This window comes from Eptesicus fuscus, chromosome 20, assembly GCF_027574615.1.
Source record: "Eptesicus fuscus isolate TK198812 chromosome 20, DD_ASM_mEF_20220401, whole genome shotgun sequence".
NCBI lineage: Eukaryota > Metazoa > Chordata > Mammalia > Chiroptera > Vespertilionidae > Eptesicus > Eptesicus fuscus.
Genome location: NC_072492.1, coordinates 12,810,204 through 12,824,932, shown reverse-complemented (window position 1 = coordinate 12,824,932; position 14,729 = coordinate 12,810,204). Strand labels below are relative to the sequence as shown.

The 14,729-nt window shown below is 47.5% G+C and overlaps 2 protein-coding genes across 4 annotated transcripts; one reads left to right on the top strand and one right to left on the bottom strand.

The window, feature by feature from the left end:
• Positions 1 to 956: 956 nt before the first annotated feature.
• On the top strand, positions 957 to 5,600 carry C1QBP (complement C1q binding protein). Its single transcript, XM_008156732.3, has 6 exons — positions 957 to 1,276; positions 2,261 to 2,411; positions 3,549 to 3,639; positions 4,828 to 4,923; positions 5,008 to 5,130; positions 5,214 to 5,600. Exons 1-6 carry the CDS (start codon positions 1,045 to 1,047, stop codon positions 5,361 to 5,363), a joined length of 843 nt encoding a protein of 280 aa, XP_008154954.2. The 5' UTR covers positions 957 to 1,044; the 3' UTR covers positions 5,364 to 5,600.
• Positions 5,601 to 5,664: 64 nt separating this feature from the next.
• RPAIN (RPA interacting protein) lies at positions 5,665 to 14,673 on the bottom strand. Of its 3 annotated transcripts, none has more exons than XM_008156790.3 (7): positions 14,286 to 14,670; positions 12,926 to 13,096; positions 11,750 to 11,810; positions 9,539 to 9,650; positions 9,375 to 9,438; positions 8,205 to 8,345; positions 5,665 to 5,816 (listed from the first exon to the last, which is right to left on the bottom strand). In XM_008156790.3, the coding sequence occupies exons 1-7, from the start codon at positions 14,364 to 14,366 to the stop codon at positions 5,787 to 5,789; spliced, it is 660 nt and encodes a 219-aa protein (XP_008155012.3). In that variant the 5' UTR covers positions 14,367 to 14,670; the 3' UTR covers positions 5,665 to 5,786. The 3 variants fall into 3 exon arrangements, with proteins under 3 accessions (XP_008155012.3, XP_054565712.1, XP_054565713.1); XM_054709737.1 differs by lacking the exon at positions 5,665 to 5,816 and adding an exon at positions 5,828 to 6,039 and having other exon boundaries at positions 14,286 to 14,673; XM_054709738.1 differs by lacking the exons at positions 5,665 to 5,816; positions 9,375 to 9,438 and having other exon boundaries at positions 8,239 to 8,345; positions 14,286 to 14,672.
• Between the last annotated feature and the right edge of the window lie 56 nt (positions 14,674 to 14,729).

The window sequence follows — 14,729 nt, the reverse complement described above, 5'->3', positions numbered from 1 at the left end:
ATATATTAAGTATTAATCTTATCTTTGCCACGAATGGGGAAAGGCTTACTTTTTTGGTACCTTATACATATGTATCCTATGTGTCCTGATATGGTAGGAACATCAGTTCTTAACCTAAATCTGATGTAAGCCATAGCTTCGTGCCCCTAGAAATATAATGTCCTATCAGAACCTGGGAGCAAGCTTGGAGGGAATGGTGAGGGGAGGTTTCAGGAATTAACTGGGGATCCTGCTCTTCAGGAATAAGGGGCTGATAGGCTGAGGGGAGGCAAACCAGCAAGCCAGGACATTTCTCCGGAAAGAAGAATGAATTGGAAGGGGGGAAGGAGAAAGGGTGCACAGGCATGATTTCCTATCTGTTTCACGGGAGAGAGAAGGAGGTTCAGGAAGGCATCTTAAGGGAGATGACCTCAAAGGCTGGTCTTTAGGTTTGTTGAGAGTGGCAAGAAAGCGTACATTCCACAAATTCCACATAGTAACAGAAAGCCTGGTGTGCTTTTATTGTTGTTATCCTCACCCGAGGATGTTTTTTTCATCGATTTTTATTTATCTTTAAAATATATTTCTATCAACTTCAAAGAGGAAGAGAGAATATCATTGATTAGCTGCCTCCTGCATGCGCCCCAACTGGGGCTGGGGATGTAACCTGCAACCCAGGTACCTGTACCTTTGGCCAGGAATCGAACCCTTGACCCACTGAACAACACCTGGTGTGCTTTGAGACAGTAGATGGACATTTGGAGTGTTAGTAGCCACTGGAGAGAAGTGATGCTGGCAAATTAAACAGAAAGCCTTGTACACCAGACTCAGGCCAGCTAAAAAGTTCAGTTAGCGGACTTGACCCGGGTAAGCTGCGCCGCCGGAGGATCCCAGCAGAGGGCGCGCTCCTGCCCACGGTGACTTGACCTGCAACGCTACCGTGCGGAAGCGCTTTCCCGGGCGGGGCGGGGCGGGACTTCCGGCGGTGAGCTCGTGGGGCTCCTGGGCTTAGGTCGTCCTCATCCTCACGTGTCTTCCTCTGCAGCTGCCGCGGTCGCCTTCGCGATGCTTCCTTTGCTGCGCTGCGTGCCCCGAGCGTTGGGTTCCGCCGTCGCGGGCCTCCGCGCCGCCTCGCCCTCCGCACCGCTCCGGCCGCTGCTGCAGCTCGCGCCCCGGCCCTGCATCCGACCCTTCGGGCTCCTCAGCGTGCGCGCGGGGTCGGAGCGGCGGCCCAGCCTCCTGCGGCCTCGCGGGCCCTGCGCCTGCGGCTGCGGCTGCGGCGGGCTGCACACCGAAGGTGAGCTCGCGCACGGGGGCCGGGCCTGAGGGGCAGATTCCGGATGGGGCAGGGGCCGGGCAGGTAAATGGGGACCACGAGCGGGCCACGCCGCGCCGCCCGGCGAGGTCCGGAGCATGTTCCCAGTTATTGGAACCAGCGGATGAAACCCACATGTGACTTGATCCCATTTCCCTTTCCCCATCCTTAATGCGTTTCATTTGGGGTTGGGGCATCCAGTCAAACCCTGGAATCTGGCTTTATCCTTAGTCTCTCCAAAACGGAACTTTGGGAAGGCCCAAGGTCGTGGTAGGAAGTGGCGGGGTTAGCCTGGCCCATGTGGCTCCGTGGGTTGCAGGGTCTACAAAGCGATGTTCGATTCCCGGTCAGGGCACATACCCAGGTTGCGGTTGGATTCCTAGTCCGGGTGTGTAAGGGAGTCCACCCATTGATGTTTCTTCCTCTCCGAAATCAATGAAAGCATGTCCTCCGGTGAGGATTAAAAAAGAAAGTAGCCTGGTTATTGTCTTTTGGCAAGAGGAAGAAGGTAATTGAGAACTCGTTGCTTCGTGTGAATATGGTATGTTCTTTGTTGCAAATCACTTTTCCAGAATCAAGCTCAGCTTCCCACTGATAGTATGATGGCATTTATACCGATAAGGACACTTAGGCTTAGAGGGTGTGAGCTGAACTAAGCCCCAGAGAGGGATTAACAGTCTTAAGTCCAGATTTCTGGCTAGAGTAACCTGGGTCACTTGGGACTGATGGGTTGTTCTTTTTCTTAATTTTTAAATACGTTTTTATTGATTTCAGAGAGGAAGGGAGAGAGAATCATTGATCGGCTGCCTCCTGTAAGCTCCTCACCTGGGATCGAGCCCGCAACCTGGGCATGTGCCCTGACCTGGAGTTGAACTGTGACCTCCTGGTTTATAGGTCGACACTCAGCCACTGAGGCACACCGCGGGGCGGGCTACTCTTTTTCTGTAACCTGGATTTTCATTGTAGGGGACAAAGCTTTTGTTGAATTTCTGAGCGATGAAATTAAGGAGGAAAAGAAGATACAGAAGCATAAGTCCCTCCCTAAGATGTCTGGAGGTTGGGATCTGGAAGTGAATGGGACAGAAGCCAAATTGTTCCGGAATGTTGCTGGAGAGAAGTAAGTACTGGGAGCCCGTGGACTCCAGGGCCTAAATCCAGGACCCTCAGAACCTGTCCTGTCAAGGCAGGTACTTTGACACATGGTTTCCAAGCCAGATGGGTTCATCTGGGTAACTTCCTAAGTTCCAGGTAGTTCATTCACTGCACACAGATTTCCTAGGGGCTGGTTACTAGGGGGGTGTATTCTGTAACTCGCCTAAACCATTTTCCTAGAGTGAGTATAGCAGCCACTTTGGGGCCACGGTTGCATTTCTGTGCCCAGGAGCTCCACTTGGTCAGCACTGTTGCAGATTAGACCGATTTTGTGGCTGAACCGGAAACCATTGTTCCTATGGGAAAGTGGCTTCCTGGCAAAGCAGCCAGTCAGCACCGCCCCAGAGGGCACAGTTGTGGAGTGCCCTGTGCCGATCGTGCTTGCTGGAGTAGCACAGCCGCAGTGCTAGTTCCAGATCTCACGTCACTTTTCATTTCGCCTCAAACTTTGGAACGTGATTTGTCCAGTCGGGGTTCTTGGGCCTTAAAGTTGTCCTTAGGCGGTGCTCCTGGCCTGCTTTGTAATTACAACTCCCCACAAGCATTCTGAAGCCTGGGTCTGTGTTGCAGCATACTGTTCTTTGTGGGGCTTAGCCTTCCTGGGGGGCCAGGGCTGCTCTTGGGCCTTAGCTGATCCTCTCTAGTGCTCCTTCTTACCTTTGAGGGGCGGGCAGGTTTTCTGATGGAAAAAAAGCTTTTAAAGGAGGCATCTAATCCATCCCACCAGCTGCTCAGCTGCTCACTGCCACTGGAGGGTACCCTGGAAAGACTGAGCAGTGACCACTGGCTATGGCCGTGAGATAACCAGTGGACCAGTGTTGGCAGTGAACCTTGGGATGCTGGCTTGGCTGAGAGAAACTGGGCCTATTAGTTGGACTTTCAGCAGCTGGCACGTAGTAGGCACATTTTATACCTGCTGAGTCCATCTCGGGGTGGGATGTAGGCAGCAGGCTTTTGGGAGGTTGTAATAATTACAATGTAAAGCCGGGCTGGGATAGAGACGTTGTTTCAACAAGCATTTTAAACTGTAGCAGGCCTCAATACTTACTTCACACTCAGTTAAAACCGTACCCTGTCTTTGTGTGTTCTTTTAACTTTCTAGGATCACAGTCACTTTCAACATTAACAATAGCATCCCACCAACATTTGACGGGGAGGAGGAGTCCCAGGGGCAGAAGGTTGAAGAACAGGAGGTAAGCTTGTAACACTGTAACGGGCCTCAGTTCGGACAGGCTCTCCCAGGGGCTTGAGGAGCTGTTTTTGTGTTTAATTCCTATAATGCTAGAAGGGGGGAGAGAAGGCAGAGGACCACCGTCCATGGGGCTTGACTTGTAGAGCAGCCATTTCGGGCCAGCTTTAGCACCAGGAGTGTGGCCCGTTTCCTTTCCCAGGTGCTGAGTAAATTACCATCTGCAGACTTAGGCTTAAGAGCTTGTTCTCCTGGTAGAAAGGAATTGGAACTGTCTAACCCTTCCGTGATGGGAAGATCTCTGATGTTGGAGATTATCGTTTGGAGTGTTTTCATGTGAGGAATGTTCTAACATTCACAGGCTGGTAACAAACACCAGCCACTGAACCAAGGTAGTAAAGCCGGGGACATCGGAGATTTAACGTCAGGCCTTTCCTGGGGTTGCTGGCCCTCTTGGTTGGACCTGGGTGGTGCCCAGTCTTCAAACCTTCTAAGAAGCAGTGTGTCTGAGCTAAAAACCATTTGGTATGAGGGCCAGAGTCCCCAGACCTTCTGACTAAGCAGGTAACAGTACTGTCTCAAGACCTAAACAGCTTCCTGGTGACAGCACACTGGCATCTCTGACACTGGATGGCTCACCATCAAAGGGAGAGCTGCTGTGATTATTCAGACATTCGGATGGCCAGTCAGCCAAATGCACTGGCCTTGGCCCTGGGCCAAAGGATGATCCTGAAACAGAATCAGTTGGAAAGAGATCTTCGGGCTTTATGCCACCTTTGCAGTTTAGAGATGGGAAAACATTCTAGGAAGATTAAGGAATAGTTTAGATCTAAGTTAATTGGCACATAGCTGGGGCTGGAATTCAGATTTCTTCATTCTAAACCTAGTATGTTATTTAAACAAGTAGGTGCTAACAGAAGTGAAACACTGTGCTAAATATAAGATGATCTGCCCTCAAACAGTCTTTACCTTTAGAAAGGATCAATAGGAAGACTTCAACCCAGTTTCCTGAAGGAGCTGGTACGTGGCTTTCATACTCTGTTAAAGATTCTCGACCCTTACTAGGAACACTGTAGCCCAGACTTTGAAAATGGCTGAGTAATATCCTGACAGCGGTGGCCTCTAGACCCCCTGAATCATCAGACCTTTGGTCCGGGCAACCAACAAGGGCACGCGCTTCTTGTTTCCCCAGCCTGAGCTGACGTCCACTCCCAATTTCGTGGTTGAAGTTATAAAGAGCGGTGGCAAGAAGGCCCTGGTGCTGGACTGTCACTACCCGGAAGATGAGGTACGGAATAGTCCCCTTTCTGTGCACCAGTCTGGCTCGCCTTGGAAAGCCCTTCAGTTCCCCAACTACTGTCTGCCTCCTCAGGTTGGTCAAGAAGAAGAGGGCGAGAGTGACATTTTCTCCATCAGGGAAGTGAGCTTTCAGTCCACTGGAGAATCTGAATGGAAGGACACAAATTACACACTCAACACAGATTCCCTGGACTGGGTGAGTGCTTGATAAGATGGGGTGCTCAGTCAAGTGTTACAGACGAAGTCATACTACTTTTTTGATGGTGTTTCTCCTTGTAGGCCTTATATGACCACCTCATGGATTTCCTTGCGGACCGGGGGGTAGACAACACTTTTGCAGATGAGCTGGTGGAGCTCAGCACAGCCCTGGAGCACCAGGAGTACATAACTTTTCTGGAAGACCTCAAAGGTTTTGTCAAGAGCCAGTAGTACAGACAGGACACTGAATACCTGGATTTTATGGCCGGCTTTGCCAGTGAACAAAACCTCCTCTGAAGCCAAACATGTACTTTAAAATGGTTTTCACCCTAATATCATGGAAAATAATTCAGATTTAAATTATTTGTTGCCCTCTTACTTGCTATTCATTTGTTTCTTTACAAACCTATTTCTTCTAGATTTTTGTATAACATAATGATGGACAATAAAAAATTGATTTATCTCTAAGGTGATTTGTCTTTTCTATTTGTATTCCTTCCCCTTCAAACTGCATAACCAAACACCAAGAGCCTAGATGTTTGAAAGGTTTTAATACAAAATAAGTTACAAATGAAAGGTTTGTATTTACAAGGCCCCTCTCAGACGGTCTGAGTTGGTTCCAACCCAGCAGAAGGATGTGAGTAAAGGCTGGCTTTAGATGATCACAGCCCGAGCATCGCAGGTCTGGATTTGAATAGAGAAAGTAGCTTAAGTTTTATCATACTGTTGAACTTTGTCATCAGTAATCACATTTATGCTGCCATTAAAACTCCTACTTATGATGGAAGGATGCTGAGTTACTTATTAAATAGTTGTGGGTATAGCTGTAAGAGGCTTGGCTGGGTATCAGTCCTGTGGTCTCAAAACAACTGCCTTTCAAACTCTCAGCAGCAATAGTACCTGCAAACTACAAATCCTGGCAATGGACTGATCGCTATCCTCACCTCAGGAACCCCGTGACCAGAAAGGTTATTCAGACCTCTGAGAGTTGGCAGCTATTAGAGCTCAGCAAAGAGGTGGGGTTCCTTCAGCTTAACACAGGATTGAAACAGGCGTGTACCATGGGGAGGTACAAACTGCACTCACTACAGTCAGCTCAGGCCCGTTAATTCCAGCACACCCTTCGTCTCCCCGAACAATCAGTAAGCACTCGAATATAAAACTGGTTCCTGATTCCTTGACAGCTCAGCCCCACCGCAGTGCTAAGGAATCCTGTGCTTAACCTTGACACCACATCCATAGGTAATGTACTTGGCTCTTGATTTCACCTTAAGAGAAAGATGTCAATTCCCAATTACCTATTTTTCAAAGTGGTGAACTCTGGGATAGGCTACTGAAGACAATTTTGTCCTTCCCTCTCCTGTTTCTCATCTTGGTGTGACTGTCTCCTGCCCAACAATGGTCTCCCTCCTCCCCTGGAGCCAGCATTGTCAACCATGCTGTCCCCACAACTGCTGATGCCTCCACAGCACTCCCTTCCAAACCTCCCCCTCCACTTGGCTTCCCTCCTGCTCTGAGCTGCAGGGCACCAACGGCCAAGTAAGCAGAGACTGCAGCTGGACTAAGCTAAGCAACTGGGCAATCTTTCGGGTCCTCTTTAACTGCCCTATCCATTCCCTCCAGCACTTGAAGGCCAAGGTTAAACGCCTTCCAGGAAGCCTTGATCCATAAACGAAATCACCTCCTCTGAACTCCCCATAAGCCCTTCTACAGCTCTCCAGAGCTACTGACTACCTGTTTTCTATATTCTCTCTCTCTTTTTTTTTTTTTAAATATATTCTTACTGATTTCAGAGAGGAAAGGAGAGGATGAGAGAGAATCATTGATTGGCCAACTCCTGCACACCCCCTACTGGGGATCGAGCCTGCAACCCAGGCATGTGCCCTTGACCGGAACTGAACCTGGAACCTTTCAGTCCACAGGCTGACACTCTATCCACTGAGCCAAACTGGCTAGGGCTCTATGTTCTCTTAATTACCAACCCTAGACTTGAACTCAGCGAATGCATATTTTTGAATTTTAAAAAGTCTTCAACACATTTTTAAAAAATGAATAGAATTGGGTAACTTATGGAAGAAACTTGATAAAGTGAAATGTTGGCTGTACTAGGGAATACTGCTTATAACAAAAACAACTCCTGTAGGTCAACTGCCTTTGAAATGAGAGGGCCAGGAGAGAACTAGGAATACCAGGAGGAGGCCACAGTTTTGGACTTCCCTAAGTGCAGCGTGCTCACAACCAGAGTTCCCCTTGCTTGGGACCTTGAAGCTACAGCCATAGGTTACTGTAAGAGACGCTGGTTCCTACAGCAAGCGTAGGCTTCTAAACCAGGGTGGCTCTACGTCCACCTGTGTGGTCCTGTTCCCTCACACCCGAGTTGTCACTTAGGGGGCCAGACAGTAGCCCCTGGTCCTCTGTGAAGATTCTTGCTGAGGAGGCAAGCCTGATGCTGCCCTACTGTGCTTCCTGTTCCGTGTCCTATGTAAAACTGGCACCAGGCTGGCCTACTTGGGTCTTACGAATATGAAACAATCAGCTTCACCTTAGGCCACTGCTGCCAATCAAACAGGAGCAGGCAGTGCCGCCAGGCTTCCTTTTTTTTTTTTTTTTTTTTAAATATATTTTATTGATTTTTTTCAGAGAGGAAGGGAGAGGGATAGAGAGTTAGAAACATCTATGAGAGAGAAACACCGATCAGCTGCCTCCTGCACACCCTCCACTGGAGATGTGCCTGCAATCAAGATACATGCCCTTGCCCAGAATCAAACCTGGGACCCTTCAGTCCGCAGGCCGACGCTCTATCCACTGAGCCAAACTGGTTAGGGCTAGGCTTCCTAATTCCAGTCCAATGCACCTCCCATGATGCTGTGCTGCCTCTGTCCTGCCCCTCTCAGGGAATGACTGGACTTTTCATTGAACGGGCTCCTCGCCTTCACTTTCCTATTCAAGTAAACTCCTCAGAGAATAAACTGTTTTTAAACATGTACCTGTTTCCAAGCTATTATTTCTTCCAGAGCAGGGATAAAACCAAACACAGAGCTGCCCCTACCACGGGTCCCCTGGGAGGCTTACCGGACAGCTCATGAGAAGACTGGACTTCCTTCCTGTCCCTTCAGTGACTGAAAATTGAGGTGTGTGAGGACAGTGGGCGCTGTGCTCATTCACGCTGTCCTCTAAACAGGCACGGAGTTTCTGCTCTGTCAATTCTGGAGACTAAAAAAATAAAAAGGTTAAACTGCAACCTAATCTTAGTTCCCTCATCAACAGGTAGAAAAACCTGATTCCTCATGATAACCTGTATCTGTGATGCCTTGATTCCTTGGACCTTTAAAAGTGCTTTTGGGCTCATGATTGTACTAAAAAGGTCTCTAAGCCAATCTCTACCTGACTGCCTCTCCTCTCCTGCTGCAAAGCACCCGGCCACCCACAGCACAGGGACTCTCAGAGCCTTCCTTATGCTCCTGCCTCCACCAGCCAAATGTATCCCCACCGAGAGCCAGCACTGCTTGGCCCCAGATCTGTCTGTGCTAAGTGAATTTGCTACTGTAACTGAGTAATTACATATTGTGTTAAACAAAAAAATAAGAGAAAGAAAACAAAGTTTTCTTTTTGTAATAAGTGGGATGTTTAGGAAACTCAAAAAGATGAGTTGCTTAAAATATAAAGCTGTTAAATAAAATATAGGGAGGAAAATCCTGAAGTTGTACACTCAGCTTCTCAATGCACTTTTCAGAAACAAACTAGACGCTCTAGGCAATGCATTATAAGAGTGGTTTGTAAAAAAAGACTCAGCTCTCCAATCAGCAGAACCCTACTCAAAGACTGGCAAATAAATTTATATGCTTGAAACTTACTATAAATGTCTCATTTTGATAATGCACCACTCAAATCAACTGACAAACTTTCAGTCCCTGTCATGTCAGATAAGAGGGCTCCTTCTGTATTTTAAGATCACTGAAGCTTAAATTCTGAGTGTAGGTGTATCTTCATATATGGACAATTTTTATGGATACGTGTTTAACAAATGGCTCTGAGGTGAGGGCAAGGGCCACCCTGGTTTGTAGTGCTTACAGTTTCCATGCTGTATATATTCTCACCATGGCTCATTTCAAGCTACCAATGTGAACTGAACATGAGTTGGGAAAAGATGTGCAGTCAGCTCCAGCACACTATTGAAGGGTCTTAAGGTAAACAGATACATGTGGACAAAGGTGACACAAAATCTGGGTGTGTAACACTTACATGAGATGGGATGTACAGGCCACACTGACACTTGACCACACCGCTGGTTACTCTCAGGTTGTACCTAGAGGCAGAATTAGGATCCCAGAGCTTCATGGCCAGCGGAGGGGAAATTCCACTCATTTTGGAATCAATAATGCTGAAAAGGTTTGGAAAACTCTTACTTTGTACACACAGGACAGATGAGGGCGTTTGCTTCCCACTCAGCCAGTATGATGCTGAGACACTGCTCATCAAACTGCAAGCTCTTCTCGTATTCACTGATGATGGACTGTTCTGCAAGGCAGTGGACAGGGGGAGTGCTTCACCATGCTGCACCCAGCTGTCCTCTCTTTAGTGCTAACCTCACCTTCAAAGGCTTCATCCACCCGGGAAAAATTCAGGTAAAATCATGCTACCAATCACTAGATATTACTCTTCCGTCAGGCTTCCTCTTGTTGGATTCCTCCCCTCCTGTCTGGCCTCACTTTGTGAGCAAAAGAGGTGACGTGGAGAGGCCAAGGAACAAGGAGAGGACTTCCACACATCACCGGAGGCCATAGAGTAGATGTAGACTGTCAATCGGGGTCCCAGGGGCAGCTGGAGAAAGCTGACAGGTACAGGGCACTTCTTTCTGATGCCGCCCCACCCCCACCCCCTGAGTCTAAAGTGATCAGTCTCCCAATGTCCCTATGCTCAGAGTCTGCGTTGTTCAGAATCTTTGTGTTCATTCATTCAGCAAATATGCAACAACACCTGGGATGTGGCAGGCATGGGGTACATGGTCCCTGCTCTTGATGAGCTCACAGTCTAGACTTTAGCTCAGGGGTCAGTAAACCACAGCCCACAGGCCATATCCAGCCCAACTTCCGTTTTTTAAATAAAGTTAACTGGAATATAGCCATGCTCATGTGTTTATGTATTGTCTGACTGTTTCCATACTACAACAGCAGAACTGAGGAGTTACAACAGAGAAAGCATGGACCACAAAGCGTAAAAAATTTACTATCTGGACCTCCACAGGAAGTTTATCAATCTCTGTTCTAGTGTGTTCCATCTGACTGAGTATGGGCAGAACACAGTGAATCCTTATCACTTCAGATTTTTTAGTTAAACATACCCCAAGAGAAATATTTAGTGAATCTTAGTTTCAAACTAAGATATGTTTTGTAGGTGAGGGTGAAGGGTGAATCAATAAAAAAATTTAAAAATCTACAGTCTGCCCTAACCGGTTTGGCTCGGTGGATAGAGCGTCGGCCTGCGGACGAAAGGGTCTCAGGTTCGATTCTGGTCAAGGGCACATACCTTGGTTGCAGGCACATCCCCAGTAAGGGGTGTGCAGGAGGCAGCTGATTGATGTTTCTCTCTCATCGATGTTTCTAACTCTCTATCCCTCTCCCTTCCTCTCTATAAAAAATCAATAAAATATATATTTTTAAAAATCTACAGTCTAACTGGAATCAATACTACTCATAACAACTAACACTTGCATAGCACTTACAATTTGTCAAATGCTATTGTAAGTCCTTTCCACATATTAATTTGTTTACTGTTATTTACTTTAAAGATGAAGAAACTGAGGCATGGGGCGATTAAGTGCTTTGCCCCGTGCTGTACAGTTAAAGTGGTCAAGCTCAGAAGTGAACCTCAGCAGCCACGCTCAAGAGTCCATGGTCTTGCATCCTCGTCTGTTGAGAGCTTTCAACATGCCGACCCTTCTCTATGTCTTCTACACGTATTACTAAACATAAGTTTCCACACACACACAAACTTATAGGGCAGGCCTATTATCTCTATTTTACAGATGATAGATACTGAGCCTAGTCAAAATAGTGCAATGTGGAATAAATGAATTATGTAAGATGCTAAATTGTGCACTGTACGGTGCTATGAATGCCTCAGGGAGTAGATGCTCACAAGACCCTGGGTAGTCAGTAAAGAGTGGATGAGAGAGAAGGCACTTAAGTTGTGCAAGAGAAGTGATCCTGCACTGTATCCTACAGGGTACAGGATTACTATTCATCTGTTAGTAGAGAGGTACTGTAGGATAGTAGAATAAGCATGGGAACTGGCTTCACAAAACTGATGTTGCTTCCCAACTCCACCACTAGCTGTTCAGCCTGTGTGAGATGCCACTCTCTTCTGTCTCCTAGTGCCTTGTAGGGTAGTTGTAAGTTATAGACTTCTCATGGGATGAGAAGTCTGAGCACAAGACCGAGCATACTTAAGACTCGTATTACTAGGAAGACAGCCAGTCAAGACTTCTGAGTAAAAGCAGAGACTTCTGGATGCTCGACTGCAGGCAGACGTAGAAGTTAAGAACTAACTCTGTTTAGAATAAATGTAAGCATTAGAGTGGCTAGGTATAGGCAGGAAAGACCACTCTCAGAGGTCACCTTGGTCAACCAGCTCCTGTTGGATTTCCTCCAGCTCAGCCAAGTCCATCGGCTCCTCCCACTGCAAGAGAAAGTGGGATCATCAGGGGTTTGAAGCTATAATCAGCTGACAAGCCCCATGATGATTCATACTTGGAGGTTGGCTTGTAGAACCCAGGTTTACCTGAGGAAATCAGTGAGTCCTGTCCTTCTGAAGACTATGCCAGTGGTTGGCAAACTCAGTCAACAGAGCGGCAAACCGCGGCTCGCGAGCCGCGTGTGGCTCATCAGCTGCAGTTTGCCGACCACTAGACTGTGCTGACAGTGGGGTAATGTGGTCATGCTGAGAAAGCATCAAGAAATAACTACCCAGTAACAAAATAATGGCACTTAATTGGGGGCAGATCATATAGGGCAGCAGCTAAGTATGTGGTTCTGCCAAGCTATGTGACCGCCAGAATGTTCCTAACCCCTGTAAACATCAAAATGGGAATAAAACCTAGCTGAGAAGCTTATGAAGGTTATTTTGAGTACTAACTGTGATTATATAACACAAACATTTGGCATACTATAGGACACATAAGAGATACTGAAATATGCATCATTATTCTAGAGAGCCTTGATGTTTTCAAAGCAGTTCTCCACGTTTTCTTATATAGTACTCAAAATACTTAATTATTGTCTTCATTTCATAAGTATAAAAACTAGGCCAGAGAGGCAGAGTGGAGTTAAAAAGCAACATCCAAACCAGGATCAGAATTCCAGAGCTGCTGACTTCCAGTCCAGTGCTTTCCTGACACCTGGTAACAGGTTTCCTATCCACACTCAGCTCCCAACTCTGACTGAGATTAGAATCATAAAGCTTCTGGAGACCCTCTTAAAAAGGAAGATTCCTAGCCCCATGACTACTGCATCAAAACTACGAGGAGTGTAGCCAAGGAGTAAAATTATTTTCTTTTTAGTTTTATAATTGAAATAATGCAATGATGCAGCAGGTCAACAGTCTGGTACTTAGGAACCCTTAATCTAAAAGAGACTAATGTTAAAGGTAGAAGAAACTGGGTTAAAGGCTGTTAGAATCCCGAATGTAGGGTTGAGACTATAAGGGTTTAGAGGACTCGGGGGAAGAGGCAGAGAGAGGACACGAGGTGTTCTTGGTGCTGTAGCGCCCTCCCTGAAAACACATCCCAGCCTGACCTGAGCCACGGCCTCTGGGCCGCTTTCCACTGAGTGCCAAGCATTCCATTCTTCTTCCATCAACTCTTGTGCTAGCAGGGCGCTCTGAGCTCTCCCTGGCAGATTGCCTCCCGCCTGTCGGTATTTGTTCAGGAGCCTGTCCCGGCTGTTTCTCATTCTCTCCAGGCATCCCTTGAAAGAAGGGAGGAAGATGGGAGAAGGGAAGGGGTAGAGGGGAGGGGTAAAGGCAATTCCATAAAAAGCAAGCAAACAAACAACACCTCTTAGATTTAGTTATTAAAACATTAAAGAAAACTTATAGACACAAATTATCAACTGTAATCCAAACTATTGTTAATTTTGCATACTCCCCTCTAATCCTTATCCACATGTAGATAGGTGAAATTACAATATTGTGTTCATATATTTCCAGGTCACCGTATTTCACATTTTACCTTCAATGCCAGCTTCTTTAATGGTGGGATGATAACAGCTCAACATCCACTGTCCTATTATACAGGACATTTAGACTGCTTCCAAATTCTTGCTGCTCTAGATATGGCTACACTAGTCACCTAACTGTACAACAGTGTTTCTAAACTTGGGGCAAAAATTTTGTCCCCCAAGGGACATCTCGCAATGCCTGGAGACATTGCTGGTTGTCATAACTCTATTTTCAGGGCTACTGGCATCCAGTGGGTAGAGGCCAGGGATTCTGCTAAACATTCCACAATGCACAGAACCACCACCCCACAACAAAGAATTGTCTTCCTCAAAATGCCAACGGCCAAGTTGAGAAACCCTGATGTCAACAGTCATTTCTAGCATCAGATTATATTCCTGGGCTATATCTACTACTTATGAGATTCCTGCAGTCATAGGCAATATTACTCGAAGCATGCTGAGTTCAGAGTAGGTCAGAACTAAGATGAGGTACAACTCTGCTAAGGCAGTAAGTGAGGCTCTCCTGAACAGACGCTTTATCTTGAATAGAAATAATTTCTCTCTTGCATGAGGTAAACAAAGTGCCTTCTCGGTGCCCACTACCCAACAAGAGCAGGTGCTGTTATTGCAGAGTGCAGAAGGATGGCAATGATCACACTTCGAATTTAAAACAAACCCAAATCCAAAACTAACGGGCCTGAGGCCGGTCCGGCCCGGGCTAATCCCGCACCCAGGGGTCCAGAAATTCCGGGAGGCGGCAGAGCGATGGACAAGACCCAGATCTACAGGCGGGAAGTCTGGAGTCCCAGGTCCACCTCCACCCGCCAGGCACTCCTGACACTTGCCTCACCCGGCGAAGGCACTGAGGAGAGCGGTTCCTGGGGGGATTCGGGGAATGACCACGGCCCGGCCAGAGCTTCCCAAATCCCACACTCACCTGCCTGAACGTCTCTTTCCACGGAGGCGAGCCCACCAATTTGTACATCGAGCGTCGCGGAGACCCAGACTGCTCTGCCATCTCCCCTCCGCGGGAGTAGCCCCCAGAAAGCCCCGCCCCCGCGGGCGCGCAGAACCCTGGGAGTTGTAGTTTCTGGTTGCTGATCGTAGTGGGAAGTGTTCCGCTGGCCGTCCCAACAAGGAGTCAGTTTTGCGCAAACCAAGGATGGGTCATTGCGGTAGTGACATCCGTGAGGTTAACCCACCCTGGATCGAGGGAGTTAAGTCTCGAGGAAAAGCTTTGGATATCTAGATTTACCCAGGTGGAAGTGTCCCATAAGCAGTGAGAGTCATAGAAGTCAGTCTCTCTCAGGTTCTAGACTTTTCCGCGGCTCCAAAACTACAGTCACTGGCCGGTCGACTTTCTCGTCCCGCCCCCTGTGGC

Coding starts and splice junctions, on each gene's coding strand:
- RPAIN (XM_054709737.1), bottom strand. CDS start 14,366: ATGGCAGAGCAGTCTGGGTCTCCGCGACGCTCGATGTACAAATTGGTG. Junction 13,097..14,285: donor GGAAAGAGACGTTCAGGCAG/GTGAGTGTGGGA, acceptor CCTTCTTTCAAG/GGATGCCTGGAGAGAATGAG. Junction 9,651..11,749: donor ACAGGAGCTGGTTGACCAAG/GTGACCTCTGAG, acceptor ACTGCCTTGCAG/AACAGTCCATCATCAGTGAA.
- C1QBP (XM_008156732.3), top strand. CDS start 1,045: ATGCTTCCTTTGCTGCGCTGCGTGCCCCGAGCGTTGGGTTCCGCCGTC. Junction 1,277..2,260: donor CGGCGGGCTGCACACCGAAG/GTGAGCTCGCGC, acceptor TTTTCATTGTAG/GGGACAAAGCTTTTGTTGAA. Junction 5,131..5,213: donor ACACAGATTCCCTGGACTGG/GTGAGTGCTTGA, acceptor TTCTCCTTGTAG/GCCTTATATGACCACCTCAT.